This window comes from Tetrahymena thermophila (genome assembly GCF_000189635.1).
Source record: "Tetrahymena thermophila SB210 genomic scaffold scf_8254395, whole genome shotgun sequence".
In the NCBI taxonomy this organism is placed as follows: Eukaryota; Ciliophora; class Oligohymenophorea; order Hymenostomatida; family Tetrahymenidae; genus Tetrahymena; species Tetrahymena thermophila.
Genome location: NW_002476178.1, coordinates 239,047 through 263,334, shown reverse-complemented (window position 1 = coordinate 263,334; position 24,288 = coordinate 239,047). Strand labels below are relative to the sequence as shown.

The window sequence follows — 24,288 nt, the reverse complement described above, 5'->3', positions numbered from 1 at the left end:
CTTAACAACTTTAAAATTAAGAAAAAGTAAATAATAAAATAATAAAATTATAAAGAAGATTTCTATCATTTAAGTGTTTTTTTGCTTTATTATTTTCCTTTAACTTAATAAAATATAATCTTTGTTCACCGATATTCCCCTAGAGCTATATAAAAGATTTATATATAATTTACAATCGTTGATTAAAAAAAATATAATTTAGCTAGATGATACTAAGATTCTAAATATGTGTCAGAAGTTGGGAATAAATTCCAGAAAATCTTCACATTAGATTTTTATATTTTATAATTTATCTTCTATTATTTAATTTCTTTTACACAACAAAAGTAAAAAAAAGCATTTTTAAAACTAATATTTCCTTCTATTTTCCTACTTTAAACTATTACATTTCTTATATATTGTGATATTTACTTACTTTTAAAGTATGCTCTAAAAATAATACATCGCTTAAACTTTTTATTTAATGCTTAATCCTTCATGCTGTTACAATTACTAAAATCTTCTTACTTTTCTTAGTTTTTTTCCTTAATATTTAAGTAAATTATCGGAATTTAAAGGTATAATTTTTGTGCTAAATATGTAGTTATCTGATGTAAAAGTAATTAGAAAGTAAAAAAAATTTAGTAGCAGATTAAAAAAAATTTTGAATTACAAAATAGACGCAAAAAAATATAGCATTACTCGTTTGAGGTTTTATTTTCAAATAAATCTACAATTTAAAATATTTTATCAAGTAATAATTTCAACAAAAAACATGTATTTAGTTTGCTTTAAAACAGCATTTTTTTGCTATTAAAATAAACTAAAACTTAAAATTAGAAAATTTAAAAAATATATCTAATAGTTTAAATAAATTTTATTTCACTGCTTCATAAGTTTATTCATTTTTTCTTCTTATTTGTTACAGGAATAAAAGCATCATCACTTTCAGCAGTTTATACTTTTTCTTTTTAAGTATTCTCTGAGGGTTATTCACTTTCTTCATTATTAACAGGCTTAGGATTTCTTCTGTCCTTAACAACATTCCATTCATCATTTGATGAATCATTAGCTACTTTAACAGCAGTTGCAGCCTTTGCTTAAGTTGAAGTAGGGGCTGCTTATTGAGTGCTTTCCTTCTTTAAGTCAGCCTTTCCTTTTGCTTCCTTTTTAGGTTCAGTTTTGCCTTGTTTTTCCTTACCTTTAGCAGTTTCAGTTGCAGAAGTTTGTTACTTTTCACTTCCCTTTTTAGGGTCTTCTTTCTTTTAAGTTTTATTTTCTTCTTTGCTTTAAGCAACTTTAGCATCTTCTTTCTTTACTGATTTAGGTTCTTCTTTCTTTACTGATTTAGATTCTTCTTCTTTCTTGGAAGCTTTGGGTTGTTCCTTCTTTTAGTTTTTGGTTTCCTCCTTTGCTTATTGCTTGGGTTCTTCTTTCTTTTGATTTTTGGTTTCTTCCTTTTTCACTTCTTGCTTTGGTGCTTCAGATTTTTTCTTAGAATCTTGATTCTCAACAGGTTTTTTTTACTTTCTTACAACTTCTTTGATACCATGCTCTAAAGCTGTCTCTTCGAAGGCTTCAGTAATTTTTTCTTTAGATATTTCTTTCTTTTCCTTTTCAGTAAGCTTTTCATATTCATTTTATTCGTACTTGAAGTTAGTTTCATCAGTGATAGCAATTACACAGTATCCAATCATAAATAAGACAACAACACCAACAGAGATAAAGCCAGAGTACATTTAAGCTTAATTTTTAGTTATTTCAGGAATATTTTCCAAGTAGTTAAAAGTGAAGAAATAGGTAGCAATTGGAGCAATAATCATACCAACAGCGAAGAATAAGAAAGTATTTAAAACCTTTGAGCTATGGAAATAGAGACCGAACCTAATAAAAATAACAAAAATAAATTTAAATCATTTTAAAAAGCTTAAAAAATATTTTGAATAAAAGCTAAATATTTTTTTAACACATTTGAAATATTTATTTTTCAGAATTGTTGAAAATTTCGGATGCAAGCTAGCTATTCTATATAAATATAATATAGAAAGCAGGTAGTTTGATTTTATTTGATTTAAAGTTATAATTAACATAAATATCTAGCTAATTTTATTAATAAGGCAATAAACTCTTAAAAACTCCATTAAATAAGTATGAATAAACTTAATTTGTATTTTACAATTAAACTTTTTGGTTCTATTCTTCATTGGTTTCTTATGTATTACCATTCTCCTTAGGTTGCTTGTTGATCTATTCTTTTTTCTCAACCTTTTGCTAAACTGGAGCTGGAGTAGATTCAACAGTTTTAGTTTTATTACTGTTTTCTTAGACAGTCTCTGCAACTTAATTTTACTTAGTTTTCTTTCCCATTTTTATAGATTGATTGAAATATATCTTTTTATATTAATTTTTTTTAATAAAGAAATTAGGATATTTTTGATAATATAAATTATTTGATTTTTTAATTGTAATTTGAAATAAAATTGTTTAAAAATTACGTATATATATGTTAATATTTAAAACTATTTATTAAGAAACACGTAGGCAGAATTCATACAAAACACTCAAAAATATAAAATATCTTCACATTTCTTTATTTATGGTGGAGGATACATATAGAATCTACTCAATATTAGAAAATAAATATTTTTATTAGAAAAGATATAAATAAAATTATATTTGAAAGTTTTTCATTTTAAACGTTTTTAATTTATTATTTTAATCTCTCTTTAAATTATTCCCTGGCTGAAAACCAAGAAAATTTACTAGATAGGATTTTGCATTAAAATTCAGCTTATCCAATAAAATACAAATATAAGATTTTTATTAATTAGAATTATTGATTTAAAAATATTTATTAGCAACTATTTGTTGAAGAATAAAATAATTAGCTTTATGATTAAATGTTTTAGCTTTAGTTAACTGTATTAATATTTAAACCAACTTTTAAGTTAATTAGTAAGCAACTTTTTTGTATTTGAAAAATAATTTTGAAGTGTAAAAAGTGAAATGAGAGATAATAAAATGAAATAAGAGGATTTAATTTTTGTTATGAAAAGATTTTTAATTTTGAAATGCTTTTTAACAAAATATACTCAAACAGAAATATTATGAATTGCATTTCTTAGAGACAATAAAAAGATATTTTTAAACAATCATATCCTTTATATTTTATATTTTGTTTAGCATTTTTGCTTTTGATAATATATAAATTTAATTTATTTGATCACTCGGATTCTTCTTATTCAGCTAACTTCTTTTTATGAGCTTTTTCCTTAGTCAAAGCAGTTTCTAAGCTTCTCTGTTTATATTTTAAAATAATAATTTAGTTAGTTAAATAATTTTTTATTTATTTAAAATTGATAATTGCTTTTCTGATGAAACAATTTGTGATAAATTTATTTTAATTTAAAATAAAAATTTTTTTATTTTCTATTTAAATCATTGATTGCTTATCATAATATGCTTATTGATTTGATTAAAATTGCCACTTATATAAAAAATTTTGCATTAACTCTTTTAACTAAATATTAAATAATTGCTAAATAGTTTACGTGAGCATTGTTAGCTTGATAGATAGCCAACCAAGGGTCATAGCAGACATGGAACCAAACGAAGGAAGCTGTTTTTATAATTAAAAATAGCTATAAAAAATGTTCTAATATTTTTGCAAATTTTTACTTCCCAAAATGAAGAATTGCCATAAGAAGGGGTAGTATTAAACATTTTCTCTTAAGAAAACCCAGAACTTCTTGACCTTGGGGTCAGCATTAATCTTACCAACAATTTGGGGTTGCTTTCCTTTATTTTATATGTTTAGAAAATAAGCATTATTATTATATTTTTTTGCTTTAATTCTAGAATAAGATGATATTAATCTGCTTAGATTATGAATGCATATGCAAGAAAAGTTATAAATTTTGCTATTGCTATTAGTATGTCATCTATTTATTATAAATTGTATACTCAAGATGGGCTTGGTAACTTGAGAGTAGGGAATAGTCTTGATCCAAGAAGGAGTGTATTCCTTAATGTTGTTGAAAATAAGTTTTCCGTAGACCATTTCTGCTTTCCTAAATTTTTTGAGATATTTGTATTTTTTTCTCTTCTTTTCTTTTTCTTTTAATTTTATTTTTTTCTTTCTTTCTTTTTAATTCAATACGCTATCTATCTTCTTTTTCTTTCAAATTGTTAATTCTTTTAAGTATTCTTTTTGGTATATTTTTAATTTACTTTCACATAAAAAAATGTTAGTATAAACAATGGATTTCATAATTGATTTATCTATCCTCTTATAAAGAAACTAAGGATTCAATCAATATTATTTTTCATTTATTTTTATTTATTTAACATTATCGCCATTTTATTTAGATATTCTTTTAACTCCAAGCCTTAAAGATTTATCTTCAAAACTAAAATTTATTTATTATCACAATTAAAATTTTAATTTTAACAAAGCATCACATTTAATGTAAAACATTATAAAAATATTTTTTTATAAAATTAAATTATTATTTCTTCTAAAATTATGCTAGTTTAACTTTAAATCTTAGCCATCCAATTTCTTTCTAATGATAATACTTGAAACATTTAAGTTAGTTTATAATATAATCAATCATATTTTATTAATTAAAATTGAGCATATTTACCTTAATTGGCCTTAATTAATATAATTATTTTTTAAATTACTTAATCAAAAATGAATTTTAAACTCTTTACCATAAAATCTTATTTCCATAATGTTGTTCAACATTTTATTGTTTTTTTCTAATCTTGAAATACAGCTAAAAAATTTTTATTTAAAACTCAGTAATTGTAAATTTATTATTTAAAAAAAATATAAAAAGCTCTCTTTAACATAAGTTATTTTATGGATATCTCGTAATAAATCGAAAAATATAATTATTTTTTTGTTTTTATTGTCTAATTACAAAATGTAAAATTTGATGTTTAATCTAAATCCATTAAGTTTATGATTAAAATCAACATAAAAATGTAAGCAAAACTTTTTTAGTACTTTCAAATACTCATTTAGCTAAAAAAAGTTAATTTTATTATATAAAAATATTTAAATTGTGTGCTTTGATTGATTTAAATTAAAAATTTTATTTTTAAATAGCTTTTTATACTATTTGTAAATTTTCTAGTTTATATTATTTATTAAAATAATAAATACTAGCTCAAATTAAACTTATAATTACAGAAATTAGTTTGCTACCACACAAATAATATTTTGAATATTTAAGTAAATGTATAAATATATAATATTTAAGAATAATACATTAATACATACATAAATTCATAAGAAATTAAAAAATACAGTTTTTACTTAGTAAATATATATAATAAGTATATAGAGAAAGATTAAGTAACATCAATTTACTATTTTTCTCTAGCAAAAGACATTTATTTATTGATTATATATCTTTTTGATTGCTTATGAGAAAAGATATGTTGAGTCAAATCATTTAGTTATATGATAATGGCCAAAGAAAGATATTTCCATAAACATTGTCATAGGAAAAAGAATAATTTAACCCTTTTTAAGATGATCACATATTAAAACAAGAAGATGATTGTACAAAATCATTTTACATGTATCCAAAACAATTTTAAAATGCTAGAAAAGAAATTTTAAAGACAATCTAACAACCAAGGATTAAATCCTATTCTCTTGATAAAACTGAGTAATAAATTTAATCTTAGAGAGCAATTTATTCTTAAAATAGATAAAATAGAAGGCCATAACTTAAATCTTAAATGTATTAAGTAAATTCTATTAACGATTAATAAAGTAATGATTTTTAAGCATTCAATGGGATTCTAGCCAAAAAAATATAAATTATTCATAATAATAATAATGATAAATCTATTAAAGTAGATTAATCTAATAAAAAAGACTCTCTCATCTCTAAAAGTGCTAAATTAGATGATAATTTTGAGGAGCTAGTTATTGAAGATTATTGCTTAGAAGGGGATTTATAAATTAACTCTGAGTCAAATAATTCTAATAGCAATATAATTGAATAAAAATTAAGTGAGGACCACTAATTAAATATTTTTGAAAACATATTATTGAAGTAAAAGCTGCAGGAAAATAAAATAAGTATTTAAAGTATTGATAACAGTCCTTTTAATAAGGATTACGGATCTATTGATAATTCTAATTAGAAAGAATAATTTTCTAGTTACAGTTAAGCTTATAAAAAAGATCGTATAGTACCTTAACAAGGAAATAGCAATTTTAAATAAATAAAAAGACTTAATTCAAAAAGTCCCTCTCAAAAATGTTTATCAAAAGAGAAAAAAGAATCTTAGTAATTAAAAGATTATGTGAAAAAAGATAATAAAATGGCACTAAATTAAAATGGAAAGTTTTTCAATAAAAACAAAAATGAAATATCTAATCAAAGTTAATGTTAAAAAATAATATAAGAAAGCTAAAAACCAATTAATTACATCGAATATGCTATAAATGAAATGCAAAAATAATAAATGGAAGTTAACTTAGAGCAAGCTACTTTTATTCCAGTTTAAATATTTGAAAAACCTCATCAAAGAAAACAAAAAACAAAATCAGTAAATAAAAATGTGATTAATAATGAAAAAGAGTTTTAAATTAAGCAAGATTAATTTTCAGAAGACTTGAATGAGTCTTTATCAAATGCAGGGAGTCGATTGCTACCAAAAAATAATGAAAATAATCTCTCAAAAGACCATTTCAGTTCAAATGAATTTCACACTATTAGCAAATCTTTACAAAGAAATTCAACTGAGTAGTCTATATTAAGTTTAAAAAATAAATAGGCATTGTTTAAAAAATATTTACCTAAATTGCAAAAGTAGTAATCTAAATATAAATTTGTTAAAATTGTATAGAAATCGTTTGGTGATGATTCACCTGATGTCCATTCAACGTCCATTAACTCTGAAAGGCGTACTCCTAATCACACTACATTTCGTGATTCTCCACCTTAACGTAAAAGATTACCTCAAGAAAAAGAAAACAGTTAAATTTTAAAAGCATCTTCATCGTTCTTTACTTTAAATGAACACGCAAAAAGTCTGAATAAATTAAGCACAATTTGCCTACAAAAAAATTTATTTTGTAAAACAGTAAATGATCAATTATAATAATTTGAAGAGGTCACAAACAGACTTCAAACTTAAAATACATTTCAAAAAGTATATCAATTTGTGCATAATAAAAGAATAGGAGTAAATCATTTAATAGAGTTAACTCATATTTTGTAAAAGCAAAAGTGAGTTAGCTTTTTATATAATTTATCATTTATAAAGAAATTATTTTAAATTAATTTTTTATTTTTATATTTTAAATTATTAATAAAATAACAAAGCTAAATTTAATAATCTATTAAAGCTTATTGATTTAATCTTATAAAATTTAATTTAATGTAAACAAAAATAAAATATGATTGAATACTTAAATAAATTTAAAAAGTTTTTATTAAATAAATAAGAAATTAAAAAGTTTTTTTTGAAAGAATAAAAGTTGAATTTAATAAAATGGAAAATAAAAAATAATTGAATTGAATAATTGAATTAAAAAGATTTAATTATGTAAAATTATTTATTAATTTTAAAATAGAATGAGTAGCAAACACAAACAAATTAAAAATGAAATAAATACTCATCAATTATTTTAATATTAATATTGTTATTGCTTCATTTTTTGAATTTCTTCTTCTATTTCCTATTCAATATCCTTTCTTAAATCTTCTCCAATTAGTTGGCTCATATTTTTAAATTAGTCTCTGTATGCTTCTATGGCAATATTCTGAGCTCTTTAGGCTAACATAACTTTAATAAGAGCCTTTTCTCTCATTTTTAACTCCTATATTTATTTATATTATTTTTTTAACTGTGTAATAAATGACTCTGTATTGCTTTTTTAATATTTCAAAGCTTCAATTTTATCTTCGTCTGAAAGATAACTTTCATATTAGTTATAGAAATTTGCAAATACTTTCTCAATTACTTCCTTTGGATTGCCATACTATGCTGTAGTGTAGTAATAAAATTCTAAGAATTTATATAGTAAATCTATCTGTTGAATAGCAATTAGTTGATTTGGCTGACGGTCTTTATCGATTATTTAGAAGACAAAATAAGTTAAGACATTATTTATAAATGTATTTTCATCTAATCTTGCTATTTTTTGATTAAAGCCAGAGCTACTTTAGTCATACAAATATCTCTCGTTTTGCTTTTATAGTAATTGGAGATATTAATTCATTGGATGGTTGCTGCTGTCTGCAAAGCACATTTCATAATACTACTTCAATTATTCGTTCTTTAGACAATTGTCCTAAAATAGAAATATTTCTATGATATCGTCACCATTTTTTAAAATATGAGCATCTGGAGAAAAATTTTATTATAAGCTATTTAAATAATTTTATAAGTCTATAAAAGGACCCTCTATATCAAGAAGTATACAAGCCAATAGGAAACGAGTTGCTTCTAAATTTTCTTCGAGTTCTATGTATGGATAGAAGCAATAGAAAATAGCATCTTCAGCGGCTTGATAACTATTAGTAATTTAGTAGATCATTGAAATATCTATTACTTTATTATTCAAACTTCCTAATTATGAGAACTCAGAAAAATCTATCTTTCTCATTGATAAGGAGCGCTCTTCACTTAATTTAAATTAAAAACATTAATTAATATTGTTTTAGCCACTGCTATTGACCAAGTTTTTGAATTCCTATCTTTTTTATTAATATTACTATTTCATATTTGGATTTTATGTAAAAATCCATTTTTTATTCGAATAAACCACTTTAAAACTTTACATTGTTCTAAATTACCCTTAATTTAAATTCATACTTTAACCGTTAAATAAATTCTAACCTGTATTGGGAAACATTCCTCCAGCCATTCCCATAGGAGGAGGAATCATACCGCTATTTGGAAAATTATTATTCATATTTCCAGCAATTGGAGGTTGCATGAAATTTTAAGTACCAGAGAAACCATTTACTCCAGGTGAGATATTGTTGGGGTTATTAAGACCAAAATTCATAGGTGGCATCATATTTGGCATCATGTTAGGATTAGGTGGCATCATATTTGGTTACATCATGTTAGGATTAGGTGGCATCATATTTGGCATCATGTTAGGATTAGGTGGCATCATATTTGGCATCATGTTAGGGTTAGGTGGCATCATATTTGGTTGCATCATATTAGGATTTGGTGGCATTATATTAGGTTTCATATTATTTTAATTAAGATTGCCCATATTATTAAAATTTGGATTCATATTATTATTATTATTAGCATTTAAAGGCATATTCATAAAATTTTGCATATTTTAAAAGCTGCTCTATGGGACTCCGTTTCCGTTCATTCTTATGCTCGTTTTGATTTTCTACTTTTTCTTATTTTACTTTTTTTAAGATACAAAAATTAGATTTTTTAATAATTTTCTAATTATTTTTATTAATATAAAAATATCAATAATGTTTTTGATTTCACATTATATCTCTTTCGTTAAATATTCTAATAGCTTCATAATAATTTAGTATAAAATTTTTTTATTTCAATAAAATATCAATATTCTTTTAGAAACATCTTACTTCCCTAATAGAAACTATAAAAAATATAAGAAAGGGAATTAATTTTCCATAAATACTTCTGAAAGCTTTTCCAAAATAATAAAACAAAATTTTTTATATAAAAATTAGAAAAAAAAATTGAATTTTAGTCAAACAAAGTAGCTAGATGGCAAATATTATAATATGAAAAAAAAAAATCCAAATTGATAAAGAATTTTTTCTTGTGTTTATGTAGATATATCATATGGAAAAGAGTTAAAAAAAATGTAAATAACTAAAAAATTTGAATAAATTGATGCTAATCATCATAAACTTTTATGTGATGCTAACTTAAATTAATATTTACAAAGTGTTACAAATATAAAATTTTTCAGGTATACCAAAAGTCTACTATGTTAATATTTAAGAGAATAAAATATCATGGTCATTGATTGGCTTGAATGCTCTTTAGAAGATTTATTAAATTTTTGGAATATAAAATTTATACTCAAAATATCATTAATCTGTCATTCATTCATAACAAAAAATTTATATCCAACAATGTCCTTCTATATAATTTCTTAATTGTTACATTTTAAATATTCATAAAGTGTATTTGATTAATTTTGGTTTTACAAAAATATACCTTTTGAAAGATGAACAACATAGAGACTATACAGAAGTAAAGTCTTAAACAATAACTGCAAGATATGCTTCTAAAAGTGCTTATTTAGGCAGAATAGGGAAGAAGACATAATTTATAAAGCTTGGGATATATGCTTATACATTTTATGACAGGTTCTCTACCTTTAGAAACTTGAAAACTACACATAAGAATGATAATTATAAGAAAATCAAAAAAAAAATCTTAAAATATATGTAAATTAATTGAGTTAAGGATTCCCAAAGAATTTTGTAACTTATCTAAACTATTCTAAATAACTAATCAAAATCCCTATTATGAGTAAATGAGAAAGCTCTTTAATGATTTATTTGAAAGATAAGGTTATGAATTAGATTGCTTGTGTGATTAAAAACGTATAGGAAAAAATTGTTAGAATAATAACTAATGATATATAATTTTGCAGAATTTACTCTAAAATAACCCTTACTTTTTAAGTAAAAGGAAATAAAGTTATATGAATATTTAAAGATTACAATAATGAAGATTGATTTACTATTTTATAGCTATCCTTTTATTTTTTATTAGTAGATATAGTTTAAGTTCATATGCAGGATGATGATGATGGATTGCAAAAGTCTAATTTGAATAATAAATCTAAATAAAATCTATCAGAGCTTTTATAAAATTTTTGTAAAGAAAAACTATTTGTAAGCTATTTTTTATTATGTAGAAATGTCTAACTTTTAGAAATTTATTAATTTCTAATTGATAATAATCAATCTAGATCGATAGAACAAATAAAATTGAACATTTATGAGTCGCTATTTAATTTTTAATTTATCTTTGTTATTTCTCGGTTTTTGGAATTATCTGAATTAATTTTTTCTACCTATCAATTAAATTTGAGCATATTCTAAAAATGAGAAATTATATATAATATTTTAGCTAAAGGAGCTTATCTGATTTTTATATTAAAAGAATTAGTAGCAAAAGTACAGAGAATTGAGAAAATGATAAATAATTATTTTATATTTAAAATAACTTTGGTATATTTCCTTTTATACAAAAAGTCAGACTAATTTAAGTTTTTTTGTTTATCAAAATAAATAAAAAAAATTTTTAATTTTTATTGAAAAAAAGCTGATTTCATAAAGTAGTGATTATTTATATCTATTATAATAAACTAAGAAATATTTTAATATAAAAGATAATTACAAAACAATTTTATTTGAGTATTTATTAAATTTATTTATTTATTTTTTTCACAAAATGTAAAAATGTTTGATTAAATTTTATCATTATTAATAAATACAAAAAGAACATTCAAAATTATTTATAAAATTCGATATGATTTTTTTCTGGAAAAAAATTTACATGAATTCAAGTTTGGCAGATATTAAAAGAATAAAATTTTTTGTCATATTTTTATGATTTAGAAAAGTTAAGAAAGATATTATTCATAAAAATAATTAACACTTAATAGGTAAAGCAAAATATTAAAAAGAATATCTAAAAATGAGTATGTTTGAAAAGGTTTGCATACTTGGATCTCTAGGAGCTGTAGGTTTATTTAGTGTTTACTCTATCTTTGCTCCTTCTAAAAATAAATTGAAAAAGGAAGAAATTTAATAAAAGCGTTAGAAATTAGTAAATGACGATAACATGAGAGTCCTGTATTCAACAATGACTTTCTTCTACTTACAAGGTTTTGAATAGGAAAAACTTTAAAGTTTTCATAATCTGTATGACATTTTACAAATCTCTAAACCTAAGCTAGTTGCCCTTTAACTCAGTGAAAAGGAGTATGAAGAAAAATACCAAGCAATTATCAATCATCCTTAATATCCTGAGTTGATGCGTAAAGTTGATTTCTACTTATAAACTAAGAGCGAAGAAATTAAGAATATGTAAGAATTAGATCTCAAGCATCTTGAAAAGCTATATATCTTTGATTACTGTAAAAAAAATAAATGTTAAGTTCTCTTTTGTGATAAATCACCTTCTGAACTAAGAGCTATGTATTAGGCAAAGCTCTAACTCAGTAAGTTGCACCTTGAAGAAAACAAAGATATTCCATCTTAATTGAAAGAGCTTTATTCAGAAGATTTAAAAAAGTTTGATTCCCAGGCTATTAAGAAGTAAAAATAATCAATTTAAGACATTGAAAAAGAAATTAAAAAAGAAATCTATGAAGACTTCCGTTATAACTTCTTTGTTGATAAAGTCATCTCTGAACTCTAACCCAAAACTTCTTTAATTCCTTCCAACCCATATAAAACTCTTGTTGGATTAGTAGAGCCTGAGGATTTAGAAGGTATAACTAAACTTTGGAAAAATAAATTTAAAACTACATATGGCCATGAAATCTTAGAAGACGAAGAAGCATTAAACAGACGTATGTAAAAATAAAATTAACAACCAAGTAACTTATAAGCCCAAGCATGATATATATATCTAAAAAGTGAGATATTATTTTTAATAGTTTAAGAAATTATAGTATAATTAGAAATAAAGAGTGATAGATATTTGTGCAATTAAATAATTAAAAGCTAAAAGAACAAACAATTATTTTAAAATTGTATTAAAAAGAAAGATATATAAAATTTTAAAAATATATTCATTAATATAATTTTTATCCTTTAGTTAATCTTTATTGTATTTTTATTTGTTGATTTTTAATTTAACTCAATCTTCAAACGAGAATTTTTAAAATTTGATAAAACCTTTTTCTCAACAATAATAACTAACTATTAAAATATGATATATTTAGATTTTATTTTAGACTATTTTCTTAATTTTTTGAATTGAAAAACCTTTAATGTTAAATAAAACATTTTCTTTAAAGATGAATTGACTCATAAAATTATTTTCTTAAAAATAGCAGAAATCCTATCAAAAAGAATAAAAAAAAAACTCAAAAAAATTTGATTATTATTTATTTTATTAATTAATTTATTCTTGGATATTTTTTTTTATTAAATTTAAAATAAAAATTTTCATCAATAGCAAATTTATCACCAAATACTCTTTCAAATTTATAAAATCCTATTTTTATTTGAAAATATTTAAAACTCCTTTTTTTATATTTAAATAAGTATATATACATATTGGATTTAAATATTTTGGAGTGTTTTTGAAATTTAATTTTAATTTATTTAATTTTATTTTAAATATTCAAAATTTGGAATAAAAATAAAATATATTTTATTAAGAAGTTCATTTTTTTTAAAAAGATTAGCTTTAAAATATTTTAGAATAACATCTACTAAATAAAAAAGTTATCAATATGTCATTTTATCTGTGATAACTTATTAGGATATTTGTTTTTTTAAATTCTATTTTTGATTTTTACTGATTTGCCACCAAAATTTTAATTCGAAAATAAATTTTAAAAAATATCAAATTTTTAAATATGCGCAAAAATCATAAAAAATCAAAATCAAATTATTAATAGGATTTAATTATCTTAAAAATAGGAAAAATAAAGCATAAGTATAAAGCTTATAAATAAAAGAAACAGCTCTTATATAAATCTAGCTTTAAATCTATTATAAATAAAAAAGTCAAACAGGATGTCAGTCGAAACAACTTATCAAAAAAAGACACAACTTGAACATATTTTATTGAGACCAGATACTTACGTAGGTTCCAATGAATACCAAGATGAATAAATGTGGGTTCTAGCAGATGACGGATCATCTTTTGAAAACAGACAAATAAAGTATGTCCCAGCTCTTTATAAAATCTTTGATGAAATTCTTGTCAACGCAGCTGATAACTATTAGGTAAATACCAGCTTAAAAAAACATTTTTTTATTTTTTTAAGTCTGATCTGATGATAGATAGAAAACAAACTAACACATTTTAATTTTATAAATAGAGAGATAAGAGAATGAAAAGATTAGATGTAATTATTGATCAAAAGAACAATTGTATTTCAATCCTAAACGACGGAAAAGGAATTCCTGTTTAGATTCATAAAGAATATAATATTTATGTTCCAGAACTTATTTTTGGACATCTTTTGACTTCTTCAAATTATAATGACGAAGAAAAAAAAGTTGTAGGAGGTAGAAATGGTTTTGGTGCAAAGCTTACCAATATATTTTCAACTAAGTTTATTGTAGAATCAGCAGACTCTAAAAACAAAAAGTAAAGTTATTTGTTATAAAAATAAATAGGAGGAGTTTAAATTCAAATTACTTTTAATTAGGAAATTTTAAATGACTTGGACAAAAAACATGTCTGAATAATCTGAACCACAAATATCAAGTTATACCGAAAGCGACTACACAAAAATCACTTTTTACCCTGACTTAAAGAAATTCCACATGAAAGAACTAGAAAAGGTAAAATGTGTTTTTTAATAAGAAATTATCCACTTTTAGCAAAATAAATTAACCTTTTGTTTTAAATAATCTTTCAAATAATTAATAGGATATTGTTGACTTGATGAAAAAAAGAGTATATGATATGGCTGGTGTCATTGGCGGCTCTGTTAAAGTATCATTAAATGGAGAAAGAATTTCAATAAGTTCATTCTCTGATTATTGCGATTTTTATTTAAAGAACCAAGGTGCAGAAGTAATTAAGGTAAATATTATTTATTATATAAGGTGAAGGCATTTAGATAAAATCTATTTCTAACAAACAAAAGGTATCAGATAATAAAGGTACCAATAATTAAAGATGGGAAGTTATAGCAAGTTTATCAGAGGGCTAATTCTAATAAGTAATTAAAAAATAAATGAAAAAAATATCTAATTTTATTTTATTTTTTTTAAAAGGTTTCATTTGTTAATTCAATTTGCACCTCAAAGGGAGGTACTCATGTTAACTACATAACTGACTAAATCACTGAAAAATTGATGGAAACTTTGAAAAAAAAGGAGAAAAGTCTTAACATTAAGTAATTTTAGGTTAAGAGTCATTTATGGATTTTCGTTAATTGCTTGATTGAGAATCCCTCTTTCGATACTTAAACTAAAGAAACACTAACTTTAAGATAATAAAGCTTCGGTTCAACCTGTGAAGTTTCTGAAAAGTTTATCAAAGAACTCTTAAAATCAAATATTATTAATCATATCCTCCTTTAAGCTAGAGTAAACATTTATTTTCAAATTTTTCTTGAATTAATTTACCAATTTATTTCTAGGCTAAAGAGTAAGCAAAGATGGCTAAAACTTTGTCTGCTAAAAAGCAAAGTAGATTATTAGGAGTTCCTAAGCTGGAAGATGCAAACGATGCAGGTAAATTATTAATTAATTCAAATTTATAACTTTTCTAAAAATAAATATAGGTACAAGAAACGCTGAAAGCTGTACACTAATTATAACAGAAGGTGATTCTGCCAAAGCTTTAGCTATGAGTGGTATTGAAGTTGTTGGAAGAGATAAATTTGGTGTCTTCCCATTAAAGGGTAAAATGTTAAATGTAAGAGATTCTACAAGCAAGCAAATTACAGAAAATTTAGAAATCTAAAATATCATCAAGGTAATGGGTATGAAGCTAAATACAAACTATGATAATGTTAAAAGTTTGAGATATGGATCAATTATGATTATGGCTGATTAAGATCACGATGGTTCCCATATCAAAGGTTTATTCATTAACTTTATATAGAATTTTTGGCCCAGCTTGTTCTAAATGGATGGTTTTCTTAAAGAATTTATTACACCAATCGTGAAAGTTAGAAAAGGTAATTAATCAATAAGCTTCTTTAGTATTCAAGACTTTAAAAGATGGAAAAGCACATGCCCAAACTAGCATTTATGGAAAATTAAGTATTACAAAGGTCTTGGTACTTCAACCGATTAAGAAGCCTAAGAATATTTTGGAAATATAAACAAGCATGTCATTAGTTTTAAATACAATGGTAAGGATGATGAAGATGCTATTGATTTGGCTTTTAATAAGAAGAGAGCTGAAGACCGTAAAAAATGGTTAGTTAAATATGACCCAGAAGAAAATGTTGACCACTCATAAAAACATTTGACATACAAAGATTTTGTTAATAAGGAGCTAATTAATTTTTCTAATTCTGATAATGCAAGGTAAATAAATTATTAAACAAATTATCATATTGACTTATAATTTTTTAATTTTAAAAATAGATCTATTCCCAGCCTTTGTGATGGTTTAAAGCCTGGTTAAAGAAAAATTCTTTTTGCATGCTTTAAGAGAAACTTGAAGAATGAAATTAAAGTAGCTTAGTTATCTGGTTATGTAGCTGAACACTCCGCTTATCACCATGGTGAATAATCTTTAGAATCTACCATTGTAGGTATGGCTTAGAGTTTCGTTGGTACAAATAACATCAATTACCTCATGCCTATAGGTCAATTCGGTTCTCGTAACATGGGAGGAAAGGTATTAATTTTATTTTCAAAAACTTTTTCTTAAAGTTATTATAAAATATAGGAAGCTGCATCTGCAAGATATATCCATACTTGCTTAAATAAAATTACTCGTTGTGTTTTCCCTGAGCCAGACGATCATATTCTCTACTACCTTGAAGATGAAGGATAATAGGTAGAACCTATTTATTACCTTCCTATCATCCCTACAGCTCTTTTAAATGGTATTAAAAAAAATAAAATTCAAATTAAATACTAACTCAATTTTATAAAAGGTGCTGATGGTATCGGTACAGGTTGGTCTACTAGTATTCCTTGCTATAACCCAAGAGAATTAGTTGATTCAATTGAAAAAAGAATGATGGGAGTTCCCTTTACTGATTTATTGCCATGGTACAAAGTAAGATAAAAATTTACTAATAAAATTTTCTAAAAAATTGAAAATTATTTATTTACACAAACAAGGGTTTCACTGGTGAAATTTCTAATAACGAAAAATCTTAAATTACTGTTAGTGGAAAGTACCATTTAGTAAATGAAACAACAATAGAAATTACTGAATTACCTATTAAGAAATGGATTAGAGATTATAAGAACTTTTTAGAAGAGAAATTAGAATCTACTAAAGATAAGGATCCCGAAATTGAAGATATTAAGGAATATCATGCTGGTAATAGAGTGCATTTTGTAGTTAAAATGAGCGAAAAGCAAATGGAAAAAGTAATTAATATATGATGAAAAACAAACAAACTAAAAATTAATTTTATTAAATTCAAGGTATAAAGGGAAGGTATTGACAAATACTTCAAATTATAATCAACTATTCCTACTACAAACATGGTTTTATTCAATCATGAAGGAAAACTTACTAGATATGCTAATATTTGCGAAATTATGGAAGAGTTTTATGAAGTTAGATTAAATGCATATAAAAGGAGAAAGGAATATTTGGTCTCTAAAATCGAACGTGATTTAGAAATTCTTTCTAATAAAAAAAGATTCATTTTAGCTGTCATAAATGAATCTATTAGAGTAAGAAACGCTAAGAGAAAAGACTTGATCAAAGAACTAAGCGTCTAAGGTTACGTCTAAATGAAAGATATGCCAAAAATTAAATCAAGTAAGCTTACAAGCTAACTTGAATAAGAATAAAATTAAGATAGTAATGAAGAAAATTTTGAAACTAATCCTAATGAGATTAATGCTAAAGAGTATAACTATCTCCTTAGTTTGCCTATGTGGAGCTTGACTTATGAAAAAGTTGAAGAGATAAAGTAAGAATAAAAAAATAAGTAGGACGAGTTAGACAAGCTTGTTGCTACTGAAGTTATTGATATTTGGAAAGAAGATCTTAAAAACTTCATTGAATGCCTTGATTAAATTGAGGAAGAAGAAGATGAAGAAATGCGTAAAAGAATGAAGAAACAAAGCAACTCTAAAGGTAATTTAAATTTTTAATTCAATATAAATAGTTTTAAAATGCTTTTTAATATGAAAGTTAAATAAGGCAGTACAGCTAGTTCTAAGTTAAAGAAAAAACCAACCAAGAAGAAATAAGATAGTGACGATGATGACGATGATGCCATGGATATAGAGGAAGATGGAGATGGATCAGATTTTGATACAGGCAAGAAAAAATAGAAGAAAAAACCTTCATCAGCTCCTTCTTCATAAGCAGGACCTAAGGGAAAGATCGGTGATTATAAACCTAATTTGTCTTAAGATACAGGAATAAGCAGTAAAACAAATAAAAATAATTAAAATACTCTCGGGTTTATCAAATAGTAAGCTCCAATTACTACTTAAGTTAAGACTCAACCAGAAGTCAAAAAACCAGTAGATCCTTTGCTTGAAACTTTAGAAAAATATACTTTCAAGAAAGAAAATACTTAAACATAAAAAGAAGAAAATAATACATAAAATTCAGTTATATCTTAAATACTTTCATAAAACTATTCTCTATCACTTGAAGAGAGACTTAAATTGAGGGCAGGTAAAAAATTACAAAAAATATTTTATTTTTACATTATTCATAATAAAAAATAGGGGAAAACTCATAAAATTTGACTCAATAAACAAATGGATTTTCCTAATAAGTAAATACATAATAAGACTATAATAACTTGGGCAATAAAGATGAAGAAGAAGAAGATGACCTTCTCTTTAACTTCAAAAAAGAAAAGAAAGAGAAATAATCAACTGATATTTTTGATGAATTAGATGATCTTGATGCACTTTTTAATGAAAAACGCTAAGGAGCAGACCTCGAAAATGAAGAAGAGTAGCTGACCAAAAAAAGAGTTCTGAATGAAGGAGAACCAAAAAGTATAGCTTAAAATAAAAAATAAACAAAAGAAATAAATGATGAAGATCTTGAATATAATTTGTTTAAGGATGAAAAGCCAAAGTAAAAAAAGCCTCCTGCTACTGCTGCTTCAAAATCAAAGAAAGTGATAAATAAAAATGAAGATGATGATGAAGACTTTAATGATGATTTATCAGAAGATGAAAAACCAAAGAAGAAAAGGTCCAATTAAACTTAATCAAAAACCAAAAAATAGAAAAATGAAAGTGAAGATGAAGATTTTAATAGCAAAGAATCTGATGAAAAACCTAAATAAAGAAAATCTAATTCTAACTCATAAAAAGCAAGGAAACCTAAGAAAATGAGTGATGATGAGGGAGAAGAAGATGATGATTTTATCATACCTGATGAGGATTCTGATGAAGAAAAACCTAAGAAGAGAAAGAGTAATGCAACAAAACCTAAAAATAATAAAGAAGATAAAGATAATCAAAAGTCTAAAAAAAATAGAACCGATTCACCAAAACTTAAAATAACAAATTCAGAAGATGAAGATGTTGCTGAATTAAAGCAAAATGAAGTTTTATAAACCAGAACAAGAGGTAAAAGAAACCCAATTCCTCGTAAAATGATCATTGATAATTCTGATGAAGATTTCAGTGAAGAGGAAGAATTTGGAAATAGCAAAAAGAAATCAGTAAATAGTAAAAGCCAAAAAAAATAAAAAGACGATGAATCATCGGATGAATGCTATTTCTGACAAAAAATATTATAATTTAAAAAACAGTTGTATCTTTATATTAAATTTTAAATATTTGTGTGTATCTAACTCTTTAAAATTTATTGTGTCATTTCAATATGTATTTAAAACTTATCATTTGAAGAATGTAACTTATTTATTTTTACATGCATTCATTCAATCAATCAATCACACTCAGCTTTAAATAATTTAAAAAGATATTCCGCAAATTTTAGAATTTAAAGTTGGTAAAAAAAGTTATCAAATTTGCAATATTTCTATTGATTTATATATTTATCAATCAGTCAATGCTGACGATGTAATTTAAAAGATGTGTTGTTTTTTCTAGATTATTTAACTAATTATTAATATTTAAGAAATTTTTAAAAATTTTGAAATTTATTAAAAGTTTAAAATTTGTTAAAAAATAATTAAAAAATTAAAGTAAAAGAAAAAATAAAAATGATAGACAATTAGAATATAGGAAGTGACGACGAATTAGATATTTATGAACCAGGAACTTCAGGCGTATGAAAATATTTTATATAGTTTGTATTGTAATAGGTTAAATAAGATATAGCTTAAATTCTTTCAATTCTAAAATAGGAAATCATTAGCTACTTGAAAAGAAACTTTAATACATTAAATGATTAGGTTTTAGGAGCTAGAAAAAAAGCTATCCTCAACATTTATGAAAAACTATCTGAAAGCTAATTTGCTATTTCTGGAAGTAAAAATTATCTCTTTAGAAACTCAAATCAAGCTAAATTATTTCATTTTTGCAAATATTTAAAGTGGTTTCTCAATAGATCATGGTTAAGTTCAATAAATAATTATTATAATGTTTTTCGGATAGAGCAGAGAAGATTAGAGAATACTCTATCAAAATTATTTCTGAGTAATTTTTATTAATTTTAATTGCTATGTTTTTTAAATAAATGTTTTGAATTCAGATTATTGTCCAAATGTGATGATATGTAACCTTTCTTACCTTATGTGATATCTATTGTTTGTGAGAGAGTTAATTGCCAAGACCTTGAAGGAATTCTCAATGTTCCAGAAGTTATGAGACCTCCCCCAGGTTAGAAGCCCAAAATGCTTATCAAGCTAGTCGAAGAATCTGAAGAGGTAAGAATAATTTTTGATTATTAACTTTTTTCAATATAATAAATAAATTAATTAATAAATAGTTGCGCTAAGAATTGTGTAAATTAATGCATGTGATAGTTACCTGTTCAAATTCAAATATGCTTTATAATCATGTGGATGATATTTGTAATATTTTGAGAGCTCTATCCATGGATCCATGCTCTGAAGTTTAGAAATTAGCATGTAAATGTGTTTCAGAATTCTGTATTAATAATAAGGAACTGCTTCTGCATTTTACAGAAATTTTGGCAAGAGGACTTCTTTTACCTTTGATTAGTAAGAAATCAAAAGTTAGAATTGCTGCTTTGGAAGCTCTTGGAGTAAGTTAAACAATATTAATAGGCAATTAAATAAATTTTATATAATAAAAATAAATAGTCTGTGTTACAGTGTGGAGTATGGAAATACAATGCAAATGTATTTGAAATTTTAGTTGGATTTAGAGATCCTAACTCCGTTCCAATTAAAGATTTTTATGAACCTTCACATAATATAAACTATTTAGCCACTTTTATTACTGATCCAAAAGTTAATGTTAGAGATATGTTTTTAAGGTGTGTTGGAGATTGGGTTTCTAGACTACCTGATAGATATGACCATTTGCCAAGACTGATACCTTATCTTATATCAGGCTTGTTTGATGATTTCGAAGAAATTAGAGAAACATGTTTTGAAGTCTTAGAAGAAGCAGGCTAAGAGGAAGAAAGAGAAAAGGTAAATATAAATTGAATAACGATTATTTATTAATAAATTAAAATGTTAAAATAAGGAAAAAGAATTAAGAGAAGCTAAATAATTCGGTATGGACTCTGATTGGACTTATGGAGGTAAGTTGAAAAACCTACCACTACCTGACCCAATAAAAAAGAGACCTTGTTTAGGTGCTAGAATGCTTGTTAGAGGACAGTATCGTAAGTTTTAGAAGGCATTATTTAATGAGTTAAAGGATAATAATCTTAGTGCACGTATTAGAGCTGCTAATTTAATGAGAATAAGTGTTATTTACTGTGAAGATTATATGACTTAATTTTTAGATGACGTAATAAGATCATTAGTTTGGTAATTAGTTTCTGATAAAGCTGAAGAGAAAGTTATTTGCCAGAAAATATAAGAGAGTTTCTTTTATATTGGAAGGTTCTGTGATTTTAATACCTATTTACCAATTATTAAGAGTGGATTGAGTGTAAAAGATTACTGAATATTTTATAGAATTTGTGTTTCAATTTTTTTAATTAATAAAAATAAACTAATAGGGAGAATTTTATTAAAATGAAGACTATGTAAGATGCAGTTTTGAAGGATTAGCTTAATTGGTAAAAGGTAGCTTAGAAGCAATTCCTAATGGATAAGGAATTGGTAAAAAGATGAAATTAGTAGAAGAAGTTCTTGATATTATAACCGAAAAGTCTATTATTAATTCAATATCAACATTTAATTATGTTCAAGCAGCAAATGTAAATCATTTTAATAAATAAATAAATAAATAAATAGAAATTTGAATTTTATTTTTTAAAATTAATAAGCTTATGGAGGGTTTGATTAGAGGAATATTGAAGTAGGGTAAAAAAGAAGAAGTAGAAATATTATTAAAATAGAGGTATTAAAAGTTAATGACTATTCTAGGAATAATAAGCTACATACAGCTTGTAGATAAAGCTTTTATAGTTACAACCCCTTTGAGCTATTAGATTCTAGATACTATAATTTAAGCAGCTTAAAACAGCGACGTTTTTAAATTACTAAATGATATTTTAGATTATTCTGAAAGCAAATTATAACTTTTTTCAGAAAAAGTAACTTAAGCAGCTGATAATTTAGATTCTTTAAATTTTGGTGATATTACATGGAAAAGTTTAGTAGGTTAGGTGATTTACCACATTTTGTATGAAAATAGCTTTGAAAATGTGGCTAAAATTTATGAGATAATAAATTACCTTGTTAAAAACTCTTAAATTCCTGATTTATGTGATTTTGTATCCAAATTAAATGCTTTATTTATTTAAAAAATTAAGATTTAACTTAAGAACCCTCAATTGAAAATGGAAGGAGGCAATTAACTTAGTTTATTTTATGGAGGTTTATTAGAATCATAAAGTTTAGTTACCAAGTGGATGTAAGATGAAACAGCAAAAATTAAAATTACTCAATAGTTTATTTAGAATTTCTATTTGCTCTACAAGTTCAATATAGAAGGATTATTTGAGTCTGATATTGATAAAATGCTTTAAGACTACTTAGAAAGAGGATCTCTTTAAAATTTAAGTTCTTTGATTGGATCTATCCCTATATTACACAAAAAGTTTTATAAAAAATAAGATATCGACATGACAAAATTGTTATAGTTTATAATAAAAAAAATTCATAATAAAATTCAACCATACCTGAAAGAGTTATATATTGGAGAAGGCGATTAGAAACTATTTGTCGTTCCTTTACTTATAGCCTACACTATCGAGAGACTAGAAAGATTAGGAGATCCTGCTGATTTAGTAATAATAAGCATTTTTTAATCAAAGAAATATTTTTACATTAATTAAAAATAAATTTATTAAATAAATAGCTTTTCAATTCTTATTGGCTAAAATATTATTTTATCTTAGATTTTAATTTAAATTTTCTTGCTGATTTAGTAATAATAAGCATTTTTTAATCAAAGAAATATTTTTACATTAATTAAAAATTAATTTATTAAATAAATAGCTTTTCAATTCTTATTGGCTAAAATATTATTTTATCTTCGATTTTAATTTAAATTTTCTTTAAAAATATATTTAAGAAAAAATTATTTTGTAGATTTTAAAATAAAAAATTAAAATTTTTATTAAAATAATTTTTAGAAACTGGCAGCTATTAATTTTGAAACTTTAGATCTTCTTTTAGAGTATATTCCAACTGTGGCGGACCAACCCTACTTAGGTGATAAGCACATATTTGAAAACTACACTGCTTTTATTTAAAAAATGATTAAATATGCTTTGGATGAAAAAGATGTTGAAATAAAAGCATATTATTTGGCAACATTAAAAAAATTAGTTAACAAGACTACTTTTAATTTTAGAATGGAATACGAATCAGCTATTTCTAACAAGCAGTTTGCAAGAATAGATCTTTTAAAGGTTCTTCAACCAAAATGAGTTCAATTAAAATGAAAAAATAAATTTTTAATTCGAAATAATAAAATTATTTATAAATGTTGTATAGAATAAGTATTTAATTCATTGTAAGTAAATCATAAAAATCAATTTAAATAACATAAATTCCCTAATAAAAATAAATAAGTTAGTAGAGATAAGCTGAATGCAAATAAAAATAGACTCAATAAAAAATTTATTTAAATAAATACAGTGCAAAAAGTAATAAAAAATATTATAAATAATTGGTTTGTTAATTAATTAAAATTTATATAAATTTTTTATAAATTTCTAAAATCTTAATAATCAATAGATATATATATATATTTTTATTCAAATAGAAAATTTTAAACTTTAGTAAATTAAAAAAATTCCATCCTAATTATTTAATAGCTTACTATTTATAATTAATTGAATAAATAAATCATAAGAATAGAAAAAATA

The 24,288-nt window shown here is 23.8% G+C and overlaps 9 protein-coding genes across 9 annotated transcripts; 7 read left to right on the top strand and 2 right to left on the bottom strand. All coding sequences in view use genetic code 6, as the record gives it.

Moving 5' to 3' along the window:
* Window positions 1-881: 881 nt before the first annotated feature.
* On the bottom strand, window positions 882-2,424 carry TTHERM_00456800 (VMA21-like domain protein; the record flags this gene model as incomplete). Its single annotated transcript, XM_001024187.4, has 2 exons — window positions 2,156-2,424; window positions 882-1,863 (listed from the first exon to the last, which is right to left on the bottom strand). The coding sequence occupies exons 1-2, from the start codon at window positions 2,344-2,346 to the stop codon at window positions 882-884; spliced, it is 1,173 nt and encodes a 390-aa protein (XP_001024187.4). The 5' UTR covers window positions 2,347-2,424.
* Window positions 2,425-3,202: 778 nt separating this feature from the next.
* On the bottom strand, window positions 3,203-4,039 carry TTHERM_00456790 (transmembrane protein, putative; the record flags this gene model as incomplete). The annotated part of the gene is made up of 4 exons (XM_001024186.3): window positions 3,203-3,277; window positions 3,531-3,598; window positions 3,658-3,777; window positions 3,943-4,039. 4 exons carry the CDS (start codon window positions 4,037-4,039, stop codon window positions 3,203-3,205), a joined length of 360 nt encoding a protein of 119 aa, XP_001024186.1.
* Window positions 4,040-5,415: 1,376 nt separating this feature from the next.
* On the top strand, window positions 5,416-7,242 carry TTHERM_00456780 (hypothetical protein; the record flags this gene model as incomplete). Its single annotated transcript, XM_001024185.2, has 1 exon — window positions 5,416-7,242. One exon carries the CDS (start codon window positions 5,416-5,418, stop codon window positions 7,240-7,242), a length of 1,827 nt encoding a protein of 608 aa, XP_001024185.2.
* A 372-nt stretch (window positions 7,243-7,614) lies between these two features.
* TTHERM_00456779 (transmembrane protein, putative) lies at window positions 7,615-8,328 on the top strand (the record flags this gene model as incomplete). The annotated part of the gene is made up of 1 exon (XM_001470593.1): window positions 7,615-8,328. One exon carries the CDS (start codon window positions 7,615-7,617, stop codon window positions 8,326-8,328), a length of 714 nt encoding a protein of 237 aa, XP_001470643.1.
* Window positions 8,329-8,951: 623 nt separating this feature from the next.
* On the top strand, window positions 8,952-9,767 carry TTHERM_000456778 (transmembrane protein, putative; the record flags this gene model as incomplete). Its single annotated transcript, XM_012800029.1, has 2 exons — window positions 8,952-9,060; window positions 9,130-9,767. 2 exons carry the CDS (start codon window positions 8,952-8,954, stop codon window positions 9,765-9,767), a joined length of 747 nt encoding a protein of 248 aa, XP_012655483.1.
* A 22-nt stretch (window positions 9,768-9,789) lies between these two features.
* On the top strand, window positions 9,790-10,431 carry TTHERM_000456777 (transmembrane protein, putative; the record flags this gene model as incomplete). Its single annotated transcript, XM_012800028.1, has 1 exon — window positions 9,790-10,431. One exon carries the CDS (start codon window positions 9,790-9,792, stop codon window positions 10,429-10,431), a length of 642 nt encoding a protein of 213 aa, XP_012655482.1.
* A 1,248-nt stretch (window positions 10,432-11,679) lies between these two features.
* Window positions 11,680-12,609, top strand: TTHERM_00456759 (transmembrane protein, putative; the record flags this gene model as incomplete). Its single annotated transcript, XM_001470592.1, has 1 exon — window positions 11,680-12,609. One exon carries the CDS (start codon window positions 11,680-11,682, stop codon window positions 12,607-12,609), a length of 930 nt encoding a protein of 309 aa, XP_001470642.1.
* A 1,127-nt stretch (window positions 12,610-13,736) lies between these two features.
* TTHERM_00456750 (DNA topoisomerase IV) lies at window positions 13,737-19,585 on the top strand (the record flags this gene model as incomplete). The annotated part of the gene is made up of 15 exons (XM_001024182.3): window positions 13,737-13,949; window positions 14,045-14,316; window positions 14,378-14,513; window positions 14,602-14,757; window positions 14,822-14,896; window positions 14,952-15,266; window positions 15,320-15,413; window positions 15,464-16,217; window positions 16,278-16,533; window positions 16,585-16,744; window positions 16,796-16,920; window positions 16,986-17,240; window positions 17,298-17,961; window positions 18,019-18,513; window positions 18,567-19,585. The coding sequence occupies 15 exons, from the start codon at window positions 13,737-13,739 to the stop codon at window positions 19,583-19,585; spliced, it is 4,989 nt and encodes a 1,662-aa protein (XP_001024182.3).
* A 441-nt stretch (window positions 19,586-20,026) lies between these two features.
* TTHERM_00456740 (kinase domain protein) lies at window positions 20,027-23,847 on the top strand (the record flags this gene model as incomplete). Its single annotated transcript, XM_001024181.2, has 10 exons — window positions 20,027-20,092; window positions 20,171-20,294; window positions 20,360-20,462; window positions 20,518-20,692; window positions 20,755-21,033; window positions 21,092-21,427; window positions 21,483-21,896; window positions 21,967-22,167; window positions 22,237-23,202; window positions 23,551-23,847. 10 exons carry the CDS (start codon window positions 20,027-20,029, stop codon window positions 23,845-23,847), a joined length of 2,961 nt encoding a protein of 986 aa, XP_001024181.2.
* Between the last annotated feature and the right edge of the window lie 441 nt (window positions 23,848-24,288).